Consider the following 13183-nt stretch of genomic DNA (forward strand, 5'->3'; position numbering starts at 1 on the left):
TCATCATCATCAACAACAACAACAACATCATCATCATCATCATCATCTCCATCTCCATCTCCATCTCCATCATCGTTCTCTTCATCATCATCATTTCAATCACCTCTGAGCATCCAGCTCTATCTCCATCGGAAGTGTTGACTCTCCAGTACCAGCCCATTCAAGAATCGCATTTCCTTGCTCCATGGCGAGCCCATCTGAATTTTCTGCTCCTCCTCCTCCTGCTCCTGCTCCTGCTCCTGCTCCTGCTCCTGCTCCTGCTGATCCTGCTGATCCTGCTGATCCTGCTGCTGCTGTTGCTTCTGAAGCTCCTGCCTGTGCTTCTATTCCTTCGCTTCCACCCGTGTGCTCACCGCCATTTCCATCGATTTTTGATTTTGAAGAAGTTGCAGCAGTTGCTTGCACCCCATGAGCACAGCTGAATTCTTCGCCTGTTCCATCTCCACTACATCCTGCTCCTGATCCTCCTGCTCCTCCTCCTGCTGCTCCTCCTGCTCCTCCTCTCCGCCGCCTTGCAACGCCTGTACAGCTTTCTAAGCGCGCCATTTTTTCAAATGTGCAGTCCCGGAGGTTTTCCGGCCAGCCGCCGGGCGGGCCCAGTTCGGAAGTTCCGGCGGGCCCGGAGTTACGTGACCGGGGCCGGGGTAGTACTCAGTGACTAATAACTCTGACTCAGTGAGCACCGTAGCCTGTACCCAAAACTTCGGTCCTTTACTCAAAGTTCAGTCTCCACTGCTGACTGACTTAACTTTGAGTAATCTGATTTTTAAAAATCAAGTCACAAGTTGAGTAAAAACCGTGTCCGAGTCGACCGTCGGACCTTTTCTACCTGTAGTTTCACTATTACTCAGGGCAAAGTAAAAACTCTACCTCAGGAACGCTACCTGAGTTCACTCAAAGTTAAGTTAAAAATCAGTACGAGGAAAAAGACAGCGAGAACCAAACCTAATCATCGGGCCCGCCAACTGCTGTCCCCCAAACTTAACTGAGTACTCCTTTACTCAGTCCAAAGTGAAGTTTTAACAGTAAAATACTACTAGCCGCTAGTACTACTACTGGCGCTGAGTAGTAGCGGCCCGCAGCCTGGCCGGGCCCCCGGCGGGGGGGGGGGGGGGGGGGGGAAATTCCCCTAAAAAATTGTTTGTTTTTTTTTAAAATATTTCAAACCCTAAATCAAAAAATATGTTGGGAAAATTTAACGAGCCATCTGGCCTATGAGTTGATAATCTAGATAACAAATAAACCCTCTATTATTAGGTATATTCTCGGTTGTTAAACCACCTAAATAGTAATTGAAAAGATTGTATTTGCCGCTGTAATATTTGCGGTTCATAACATTTGTACTAGGTATAAATTGATAATAAAAATAGATAGAGAATTTATTCGTAAAACTAATGTCAAAACATTCGATATAAAAATTGTCTGGGATGGCAGTTGTTCTATTAGCGAAAGAATACCTTACCCATTCCCTATCTTGTGCTGGATATGTTGGCACTGTTTCATAGGGAGAACCACCACTCCAAAAGTCCCAATTATCATAAGTGACTGTGTATGTATCATTCAATTGATTTTTAATAAGATTTGGTGGTATCAATTGATTTCCCTGTAATTTAAGGAAGATATCGGCTATATATAGACTATCAGGACCCGTAACAGTAAGCTTTTTTGTTGTGAATGATTCGCCAATTAGAGCAAATTGATTTGCCATTTGGGTTTGATTGACATAATTTGAGCTATTGATAAAGTTTGTGTAGGTATCCGTTTTAAGGAAATTAGAGCTATTGAGATAACTTGTATAGACATCAGTTTTAAGAAAGTTAGAGCTTGCCAGATTTTGATATGATAGAAATGTATCCAATCCCTGTTGTCTTGTGTAAAAATCGGTTGATAATTCCCATTCTTGATTATCATTAAAATAAAGGTTGCCTATAAACCCTGGATTGACATCATTTATAAGTGTGCTAGCTGTATGTTTTGTTCTTATGTGATTGTATAATACATTTGACTGTTCATATATTTTGTCATATAGTATATTAGACTCAGTCAATATATGGTCAAATAGTATATTAGACTCTTCATATATGTAATCATATAATATGTTAGATGTATTTTTAATGGATAAATCTGTCTCATATTTGTTATAGACATTAGGTATGATAACATCATCAATAAAAAAAGTTTTTCCTTTAAATACAATCTTGTATTCTTTAAGGTTTTCATTATTAATCCCAAAAATATATTCATCCAATTCTTGTTGTGTCAATTCATTGCCTAATGTTATTACTTCTTCACCTTGAAAAAGAATATTTCTTTCGTCTAAAACTGTTTGTTCTTGTCCATCAATGACAAGGGTTTTATAAGTGTCGTCATATATAAATGCCTGATTAGGGACTAAATCAAGCTTTTGACCATCTGTAAGATTCCTAGAATATATTTTAATAACTCTACCTTGTAATTTAGTATTTATAACCTCATCTTCAAGAACCGATATAACAACACCCAATGATAATCGTAAAATATTAATCCATGAGAGAATAAATAGGCCATCAGCCTTTGATGTGCTTGTTCCAGATGCGATAAGGCCACCGATAAAGCCCGTACCAATTGCGAGACCTCCTTTTATAATTTCACCTAAACCACTAAATAAATTAAAGCCATTGTCTGCAGTTTCATCAATATTTTCCAAAGCATCAGCTGCATCAGCTGTTTCTTTTGCTGCCGCATTATTTTTTAAATCATCTAATTGTTGTTTAATCTGTTGAATTGTAATAAATGAACCATTTTCAAGTGTGAATTTAATGATATATTTATTAGGGTTAGTCTGATATTTGACATATAATATATTTCTATCATTGTTTGTAATTACAGTTTCATTAGTGTCTGGTATAAATTTTATAAGTGTCTGTAAATCAAGAACATCATTTGATGTATTAAATAAGATATCGTTTGTTTCTATCAAGTAATTACTAGTTTCTATTAGCAAATCATTAGTTTCAATCAAGTTATTGCTAGTTTCAATGGTTTTAATTTCAAGAGCGTTTGTTTGTTGAAATAGGAGTGTGACCTCATCATTGAGCACATTTACATTCCCATATAAAACAGTAATATCAGCATTAATGGCATCTAATTCAGGCTGCAATGTGGTTTGATTGTTATTGCCTATGTATTGATATATATTCTCCTTTTGGTTATTACATGCCATGTCTATTTTATTAATTAAAATATTAAAATATTAGTTTGACAGGGTTATGTATTATCAATATTCCAGAAGTCTGTTTTAAAGCTCTAGCGGTTTCTTTATGCGTTTTAAGGTATTCTATATCATCTTGAGTAATAAGATTAGCATTTAAAAGCGTGGATAATGCTTTATCATCGCGTAGTATTTTAAGAAGAATGTCCTGTATATAGTTAATATAATCACGTTTATATTTTCTGTATTGTTTCATATAGATATCTTTATTCATTTTGATTTTTGGAGAGAAAAGAAATAAATAAATATGGGCCAGTGGTGGGTGACAATAATAAACCAAAAGTTAAAATCAATTTATAATAAAAGGTAAATGGTGTATTTACTATTAGAAGAGGATAAAATAGCCAATTATATTATAAGACCAGAACTAGAGAGAGAGATTAAAGGTAAGCATAAACCCTCCACAATAAAAGGAACCCTCCACAAACCTTCCACATATATTTGAAGAGTGAAATGGTAATAGAGAAAGGGGTTGTGTGGAGGGTGTGGAGGGTTTGGAGGGTGTGGAGGGTTGAAAGTTGAATTGGGGAAAATCAAAAAATATTTGGGAGGAGCAAAATCAAACCCTCCACCCTCCACACCTGCCACGGTGTGCTCAAAGAGCACTGTGCAGAACGGCAGAGTTTCATCAATGATGATTGTTTTCTTTTTATTCGGTTCAGGTCATCGGTAGGGTGCTCCGGGGTCACCGTGCAGAACGGCAGAACGGCAGAAGGGAAGAACGGCCATTGGTCACCAAGGGGGGAGCAAGCTCCCGCGGCAAGGCTGCGCCATGCCTTTCCGCCCCCTTGCTGAAATCATGTGAAAGCCTGACGAGAATGATAAGGGAAAGTGATAGAGATAAGAAGGCAATGTTGTTCATAGTTGAGTCACGAAGGAAAAGTGTAATACGTCAAAAAAGTCACGAAGAAAAAGTGTGATACCCAAAACGGTCAAATAAGTCAAGTGGTATTAAGCTGCTAGCGGCTCTTAACTTTGAGTAAAGGGCTCATAGTACAGTCTACCCGGTACCGTACGGTGATGAGGCTCAAACCCCCGTGAGCGCGTGGGCGGCTGCCAGGCTGTGGGGTTATTAGCAAGATCCTACCACCCCCCTCTGTGTACTGCCGTGGTACGGTACCGCAGGTGAACTGGTGATTTCACTTAACCTTGAGTAAAAGATGTGACAGTGAACAAACTTTGAAGTCCGTCAGGGGAAAAGTTGACAACTTGACCAGCTAACGGCGGGGCCACAGCCTCAAGCTCGACTCCCTTCGGTCTGGCTGGGCCGGGGAGTCGTGAATCCACTTGTCAAGATTTTGACGCTGAGGAGTTCAAAAGTCGCATTCATGTGACCTCCAGAGTACGTACTTTGCCCTGGGGCTCTGGAAAGAGTTTTTTTCGAGGGCATACTATCAATAAGTGCTTTTAAAAATTGTTTTTTCTTCATTGGTACAACATTTAAAAATAGGAGACTTGAAAAGTGCAATCAACTTTCTCTTGCACCCCACCCCTTCTACTACTATGAAGTGGGGGTAGAAAGTCACTTCGAGCATCCCCACCCATGAATTCATATCACCCCCTCCTTACCCGTACCCTACCTCAAATTCCAAGGAGGTTGAGTCTGAAAAGGGAGGTAGGGGTTATCAACTTTTCAAACGCCCCGATCTTCCGAAGTCGTGGATCGCCTCTCCCAGATGTGTACCCCTGAACCCGAGAGGACCCCACTAAACTACCATAAACTACCCTACCTTTCCTAACGCTACCCAATGCAATGTATCTTTGGACCCGTCCTGGAAGCCACACGGCCCCGCCCTTCACCCCATAGAGCCGTTACGACCAAGCTAGAATCCCAGGGTGGGGTAGTCCATGACCCCACCCAATCTTTTGAGAGGCGAAATTTGCTACTTGGAAGGGGTACTCACTAATAATGAACTTCAGTGATGTCTCGTTCCTTCAAACCAGCTGCCGACGGGTCAGAAAGTAAACACTACCCCTGTAATCTGCTGCTAGGGAATCTGAAATGGACCCGTCCCTTTCGGACCACCACCCCACTCTGACGGGGGCATTGAAGTACCGTTACCACCCTCGAATAACCATATCACCCCTACCCCCCAAAGCAATTTTACCACCGAGCAAAATTCAAGGGAATCACCAGGCTCTGACCTGATTCCTAGGTACCCCCACCCACCGTCTGTGTACCCCCACCCCTCCATTCCCCCTGCGGGATTCCCTTTTTCAAAGCATCTCTTACCCAACGCTAACACGTTCGTTCTCCCCCACCATGCGGAGTCGCTCGTCCCTGATGGGGCTGTCCTCCGTCCTCCTCCTCCTCCTCCTCTCCCACAACGCTCTCGCTGCTGACTACGGCCAGCTCTGCTACTCGGCTGAGGAATGCCGCTCAGAAGAAGCTCCCTACTGCCAGTACTTCTTCACTGACAACACGTACAAGGACAACACTCAGTCCCGAGGTTGGAGCAAGCCAGCGGATGAGACAAGGCCGCGCAAGTTCGGTCTCTGCGTGCAGTGCATCTCCGACTGCGACTGCGGCGTCAACGAGTACTGCGGCATCGACAACAAGAACCCTGTTGTGATCCCCTACAACCTGACGTCCAACAACACTGGCACTGGCCTCACCCCCGGAAGGAAGCTCACCATGATGGTGTATGCGAAGCAGTTCGAGGGCCTCCCCCTCCGCTCCAAGTGCAAGAGCTACGACCTTCCCAAGTCCAACTGCGACACCTCCCTTGACAAGAGCGCTTACGTCATGAGGGTCAACACGACTGTGCCAGTGACCTCTGCCAGCGATACCTCAAAGGTCTTGTACATCGACAATCGTGTCCCATCGGGATGGCCCAAGGAGGCAGAAGGTAGGACGAGGATGTAGCTTCCGCATGCCATGGCGACCTGACTCTTCTCGAATCCTCAGACAGGTACTGTGGCCGAGTAAACTCTTGGGCTCCCGCGTTCTACCGTGCGGTAGTCATGGGCAATAAGCCTGAGGCGTTCCTGGCATCGAACGCTGTGTATCTGAACTCCACCGCCATGTCCACAGGAGGCCTGTACAACACTCCAGCTACCTGCGTTCCTGTGAGTTTCTGTCTTTCTTCCTTTCTGTCAGGATGTTCTCACCCTTTGGAACAGCACGTGGCTTACCGAAATCTCACGGCCTACCCGTCTTGTCAGTATGTCAAAGACTCGTTGACCCACACCGACAGCTTCTGCTGCAAGGTGAGGGAGCAGTCCCGACCATGTCTCTGTGAGCGCTAAACTTGGTTAGGATACCTCCGCGTTCGCTACGCACAGTCGCGCTTGTGGATCCTTCGAAACCTCCTACAGAGATTGCGTGGAGGCCTGCCAGCCACTCTACATGATGGGCGGGAGTACCTACAACGCTGCTTCCTGCACGGTGAGGCCCTTGCAGTACAGTGTCGGCCATCTGACAATAGCAGGGTACTAGTTCGGATGCCACTGTCCAGAAGTTCTGCTCCTGCTTGAATACCTGCAAGGCTTGCGTCAAAAATGCTAACGGTGGGAAGAGAGAGGAAAAGCAGGAATGGGAGTTTATGCGAGGAAGGGTGTGGGGGAAGTAGGAGGGAGTGAGAGCGAGGACTAAACCCTTTCTCTTCAGGCTGCTCTTCAGATACAGTACAAGGAGAGTGCAAACCTTGTACCTTGCCGCCAAGCAATCCTGGAACTAATGATGTTCAAACTGCGTCTTCTCCTATCACCGACGGCTACTTTTGCCCTACTACCGCCGTCCAAACACAGACAAACGATGCAACAAAGCCCCTATGGTCCTCGACTGTTCCAGACACTTACTGCAGGTAGCAGACAGCTAGAGGGTAGGTGGGGGTGTGCTGATAATGTGATGCAGGCCCACATGCGTCGACTGCCTGGTAAACGCAGCTCGTAACTGCCGGAACAACGGAACTTGCATGGACATGGTCATGGAATTGGAGGTAATAGGAGGAAAGGGGGAGAGGAACAGCGACAGGAGGAGGGGGGGCGGGGGGGGAGGCAGGAGAGTGAGTGACGATTCCGGTCGGCAGGTGAAGCCACAGTGCTCGACGACGGGAGAGTTCAAAGTGACCATGGACTACTTCTCCTTCCACTTCATCTCTCCTCCTATCGACTACACCGGCCACTGCACCCAGACCGACTGCAAGATTTGCTTGTACGGATCTCCTCCTCCCCTTCCGAAATATATCTCCTGCTCCATCTTTTTCTTTTGCTCCTCCTGCTCCTTAATGAGCCTCCTGATCCTCCTCCCTCCTCTACCTCGTCCTGTTTCTCTTCTCGTTCTCCTCCTACTCTGTTTTCCTCCTCTTGCTCTTCCTCTGTCTCCCTTCCCTGGTCGTCCTCCTCCAGCTCGTCCTGATCCCTCCTCCTCATCTGACGCCTGTACTTCAGGGACGGGCAGGAGCGATGTACTGCCACCGACAACAAGGGACCTAGGCAGATCTGCATCAGCAACGAGTGGGTGTCCTGGACGTCCAAGGAGATCAAGCAGCCCGCGGTCGACGTTGGCTCCCGTGCTCTCATCGCCATTGCGGTACCTACAACCCTCTCTACGTCTCCCTCCTCTTCATCGCATGCTCCCTCCCCTTCGTCTGCTCCTCCTTCCCTCCCTTCTGTCACCTTCTCCCTCCCCTTCGGATCTCCTTGTCTCCTTCTCCTTTCACCATCGTTTTTATCTTTCTTCCTCATCTCTTCTCTTCCTTCCCTCCCCTCCCTCCCTCCCTCCCTCTCGCCCTCCCTCCCTCCCGTCCTCTTTGTTGTGCTTCTTCTTAACTCCTGACTCAGGTCTTCACTGCCTTCACCTTCGTCGCTGGGCTCCTCGTGGCCATAACCATCATGCATCAGAAGCCAGCAGCTCCCCAGCAGTTGTACCTCCCAGCTCCCCAGCAGGAGAAGTACGGAGGCGAGCCTGCTGCCTTCGTGCAGACCCCAGGTGACTACCAGCAGCCCGGGTACGTTCCGACAGTCACGACCGGGCAGCTTGGACAGTATGCGTAGACAGTGAGATGTGTTATCATAAACTAGTGAAAGATTGGTGATGGTGGTGGTGAGGAGGGGAGGATGTGAATCTGGTGATGATAGGAGGGGAAAGAGAGCAGGAAGGGAGAATAATAGAATGAGATCGAGATGTTGTAGTGGAAGTTGAAGGGATCGATAAACTGTTTGCTCAGTGTTCAGAAACGAAAGGACTTGAGAAGCCGTGTCATGTCGTTAGTGAGGGGTTTGAGGCATATTGCAGCTGGGGAAGACAACCATGAAATGATGGATGAGAAGTGATGGAAATCTTTTGAAATTTGAGAAGATGGAAGAGGGTTTTGACATCATCACGACATGCAAACGTGAGTTGAAATGATTGCAAGATCAATCAATCATATTCAAGTTCCTCTCATACGCCATTGAAGAATATCAATTCACTTTTCGTGACTTGACACATGTCAACCTCAGAGACGTAAAATCACAAAATTCTTTTCATCTCAAACTATAAATCATACGATCTAATGGCACATCTAAAATTCTTTAGCTGCATAAGTTTACCTCGATTTCCCAGCATACCCTGTTACAGAGAAGAGAGACTTTCTCAGCTTCAGTCCAGCTGATCTGTTGAACACCTTTTCCCAGCTCACACCTCCATCGTCCGTCATGTATCTGACAGCGGAATGTCAAACGCTCAGTTGCAAATAGACATGAGAACAACATGTTGTTTCCATGGTCAGCTACAAACCCTCGGGACTCTTCGCAGAAGTCAATGATGTCCGAGGCCTGTTGTGTTTGTGTCTGTTAGCTCTTTCCCCTCGTTTGTAGCTTCTTTGCAAGCTCAAGAAGATAAAATACTCACAGCAACGTTGTGGGGGTGAATGTTTTGAAGATTTTCCCATGTGCGCCCTGAGTTCGACGATTTGAAGATTCTGCCGTTGAAGAGGATGAAGATGGTATTACCAACCTGAACAAAGTGAGAGAAATGGACTTCAACGGGGAGGATGGGAAGCAAGTAGAATTGATGATTATGATGGCGATGATGATGATGATGATGATGATGATGATGATGATGATGATGATGATGATGATGATGATGATGATGATGATGGCGATGATGATGGCGATGATGATGGCGATGATGATGATCAAGAGGAGGAGGCGAAGGAGGAGGAGGAGGAGGAGGAGGAGTAGCAGCGGCATTGAAGTAATCAGTTCAACTCACTCTCACAAGACGATCGATTGTTTGGTCAACATCCAATTTGAATGTTCTTGACCAACTCAAACCTGAGGGATCTTAGGCATAAGAAGCATGAACGATTCCTCCTGCTCCTGCTTCTGTCTCTAGTCCTACTCCTCTTCCTGCTGCTGCTGCTGCTGCTCCTGCTGCTCCTGCTGCTGCTGCTGCTCCTCCTGCTCCTGCTCCTGCTCCTGCTCCTGCTCCTGCTCCTGCTCCTGCTTCTGCTCCTGCTGCTCCTGCTCCTGCTCCTGCTCCTGCTCCTGCTCCTGCTCCTCCTGCTCTTCATGCTGCTGCTCCTCCTCCTCCTCCTCCTCCATTACCTTGATCTTCGCTTCTTTGTACACCTCCAGCTCCTGCTCAACTGAATGAGGTGCTGAGATGGAAAATCGCGCAGCAAACGCACCAGCAACGAGCAAAGTCCCATCGTCCGCAACGCAAACATGTTCCAGGAAATAACCGCAACACAGTAAACTTGTTGCGATCTGCCTCCGTCCATGTTCATAACAACCTCCCCACCTAAATTGGAACATCATTGAGTTGTTTGCAAATGACAAAATCAAGCTGCTGTTACGATTCGTCAATTCTTTGTTGTGTAATTCGCTCCATCACGATTTTCTCTTGCGCCTCATCCTGGAACGAAAGTGATGACAATGATGATGGAGATGATAATGATGATGAAAAACTGATGATGGAGGAGGAGCAGGAGGAGCTGGAGGAGCTGGAGGAGCTGGAAGGAGCGGAGGAGGAGCAGGAGGAGCAGGAGGAGCAGGAGGAGCAGGAGGAGCAGGAGGAGCAGGAGGAGCAGGAGGAGCAGGAGCAGGAGCAGGAGCAGGAGGAGCAGGAGGAGCAGGAGGAGCAGGAGGAGCAGGAGCAGGAGCAGGAGCAGGAGCAGGAGCAGGAGGAGGGAGATGATGATCCAATCTGCGATAACATACATTCTCAATTTCCTTCTTCTTTTCAACACAACGTGTCTTGCTGATCTCAAGCTTGTCGATTTCTTTAAGGATCGATCGTCTCCTGTTCTGCTTGTCTTTGCTGCAGAGACATCATCAGCGCAAGCACCATCAACAGAAGTTTTATCTTACTCTTCCACATCAGTCCTCTTGCTCGTAAGATTTCTATCGACTTCCTGGATTCACCCATGTCAATCACCAACATCATATAAAAGATGTGACAAACCTCAATCGACATGTTGTTCAATTCTGCTATCTTCCGTAGTCCCTCCAGATTTCTCTCACATTTCTCCTTCACGCGTTGCAAAAATCTACCATCATCCATCATTGCCACTTGCGATTACAAACAATCACCTTGCCTCTGCAATCTTTCTTCATTCTCCACAAATTCCTTCTTCTTCATTATCCACTTTCCTGTTTCTTTCCCTCCACCGCTCCCTTCCTCCTTCGCACGAAGGGAGCACCTCTGAACCGTCAAGTTCTTAGTTGAAACTTCAAACAGGATGAACAAAAAAGATCACATGAATGTCAAACTGCAACTCTCTTCTTCTACATTCCAGCAAGTCCAGAAACTCCAACAATTTCTCCGATATGCGAGAAAGCAATCTATTTGAAGGCGAAACATCTCATCAAATTTTCAATCTTTGACTCGCCATTCCGATACCTCAACTCTCCGTCGTTGTCCTCACCCCAAAGAGCAGATTCAGCCTCGTCGAAATTGAAATACTGTAGCAATACAAGTGAGGACACGAGCCGTTGGATGGAAAACAATCAACAAACCTCACGATCTCTTGAATATTCTTGCAAGATGCTCCCGTGCTCAATCTTGAAACCCTCGACTGATTCTGAGAAAAATGTCTCAGGTAGAGTATGCGAAAGCAAGTGTTTGTTGGTGAATGTGAAGGCAACAGATGATGAATGTTTACCCTCCTCGCTCCTGCTTTCTACGTTTTCCTTCTGACTGCCCCCATCAATCTTGTCCGGTTGTAAAGCCTTCCAGTTTCTGCCGTTGTCCTCGCTCAAAACAAGAAACGACCTTCCTTGTCCTGTTTGTACAAGAACACAACCCAGCTCGTTTTCCTTCCCACCGAAGCCCACATCCATCATACGGCATTCACTCTCATTTTCACCGTTTTGCAATGCTTGCATGATGAACAACTCAACGAGTGAAAATGACCTCCCACCGTTCCTTGAACAATACATCTTCAACACGAGTGATTCTTCATCCCCATGCACAGACACAGAGGTCGGAGTTTCGTCCCAAAAGTACATGTGGGATGAGTCAACAATGTACAGTTTGCTGTTTGATGACAGACTTGACATGTCGTGTATCCTGAGATGTTCTTTGAGCTGTTGTTGCTACAGACATCAAAGATTTTACCTGTCTCCCTTCTTACATTCTTGCGCACATTCCACGTTTTTCAGACCATCTTGACTGATGTACACCTTTCCATCTGCCTGCGCTATGATGCATGTTCCTGCACTGAGTGAAAAAAATGTCAAGGATGTTGAATCACAGCAGTTATGTAGAATTTGTTCATAACACTACATGACAGCAAACAAGCGAAGTATGAACCTTCCAGACAACGACATCAACGTGTAAAGTGCAACCCATTACAACCATTTCAATTTCGTTGCATCACAGTCATATGATGAGGAGTACCTTGTGACCGAGCAAGAAGCAAGAGGAGGAAACTTCCTCGAGGAAGAAAAACTTCGGAAACCGTCTCGACTCAACTTCACTTCGCACTTCTGCTCGTCTTCATCATATAGCCCGAGAAGAAACCAACCCCTAACAGCAACTTGTCACCCTCCTCACAACATCATCGCCATCATCATCATCATCATCATCATCATCATCATCATTATCATCATCATCATCATCATCATCATCATCATCTCCATCATCACCATCATCATCATCATCATCATCGTCATCATCATCATCATCATCGTCGTCGTCATTATCAAAAACAACATGTACTGACTGAGCTCGTGAAGAAAACGCCATCGAGACCTCTCCTGACAACTCCCTCTTGCCCTCCCCAACCAAACAGACAGCCATCTTCTCCGTCCTTGCCCGGTGAAGCTCCGCCTCAAACTGCAGGTACCCCATCATTTTCATCTTCAACCCTGCACCCTCCTCGCTGACGTCCATGGGCGTCTTCCCTTCCTTGTTCTTCAATGCTGGACTTGCTCCAGCATCCAACAGGTACTCCACCAGCTCCTCCTCCTGCGCCTTCACGGCAATATGCAGCGCCGAGTTCCCGTCGATGTCCGCCATGTTCACGTCAGCACTTGCGTTGATCAGTTGCATGGCAACTGCCGCTTGCCTCGCATGCACAGCATGCCATAGCGCCGTCCGTCCTGTTCGATCCGCCTTGTTCACCTGAGCATGCAGCTCGTGGCAGAGGAAGGAGACAAGCTCTTCATGGCCGCTTGCCGCTGCGACATGCAGGACAGTCCGCCCAAGGTTGCCTCCAGCGAGATCTACTGTCTGCTCTCCTCCTCCTCCTCCTCCTCCTCCTCCTCCTCCTCCTCCTCCTCCTCCTCCTCCTCCTCCTCCTCCTCCTCCTCCCATCTGTACCATCATCCTTTTGAAGTAACTCACGTCTCCTGGGATTACAAACCGCCGGCTCCTGTTTGAGATCCCTTGGCGAGGTTGCATGCAGCTACAACTTCATCATGAAGGAGTAAAGTGGACTCGAGACTGCTGGCCTCTGCTCTCCTGATGGCGTTTGAGGGTTTGGTTCGTCACCCGGACTT

At 46.5% G+C, this 13183-nt stretch overlaps 2 protein-coding genes across 2 annotated transcripts; one reads left to right on the forward strand and one right to left on the reverse strand.

The window, feature by feature from the left end:
• Window positions 1-5513: 5513 nt before the first annotated feature.
• GUITHDRAFT_119569 (hypothetical protein) lies at window positions 5514-8248 on the forward strand (the record flags this gene model as incomplete). The annotated part of the gene is made up of 10 exons (XM_005821145.1): window positions 5514-6099; window positions 6159-6319; window positions 6374-6460; window positions 6510-6638; window positions 6682-6760; window positions 6861-7056; window positions 7107-7191; window positions 7282-7406; window positions 7643-7784; window positions 8036-8248. The coding sequence occupies 10 exons, from the start codon at window positions 5514-5516 to the stop codon at window positions 8246-8248; spliced, it is 1803 nt and encodes a 600-aa protein (XP_005821202.1).
• Window positions 8249-9574: 1326 nt separating this feature from the next.
• GUITHDRAFT_119570 (hypothetical protein) lies at window positions 9575-12734 on the reverse strand (the record flags this gene model as incomplete). Its single annotated transcript, XM_005821146.1, has 10 exons — window positions 9575-9980; window positions 10036-10094; window positions 10400-10499; window positions 10550-10593; window positions 10644-10728; window positions 11082-11143; window positions 11198-11262; window positions 11344-11750; window positions 11799-11895; window positions 12329-12734. The coding sequence occupies 10 exons, from the start codon at window positions 12732-12734 to the stop codon at window positions 9575-9577; spliced, it is 1731 nt and encodes a 576-aa protein (XP_005821203.1).
• Window positions 12735-13183: the final 449 nt, after the last annotated feature.

The sequence above is a fragment of the Guillardia theta genome (genome assembly GCF_000315625.1).
Source record: "Guillardia theta CCMP2712 unplaced genomic scaffold GUITHscaffold_151, whole genome shotgun sequence".
In the NCBI taxonomy this organism is placed as follows: Eukaryota; class Cryptophyceae; order Pyrenomonadales; family Geminigeraceae; genus Guillardia; species Guillardia theta.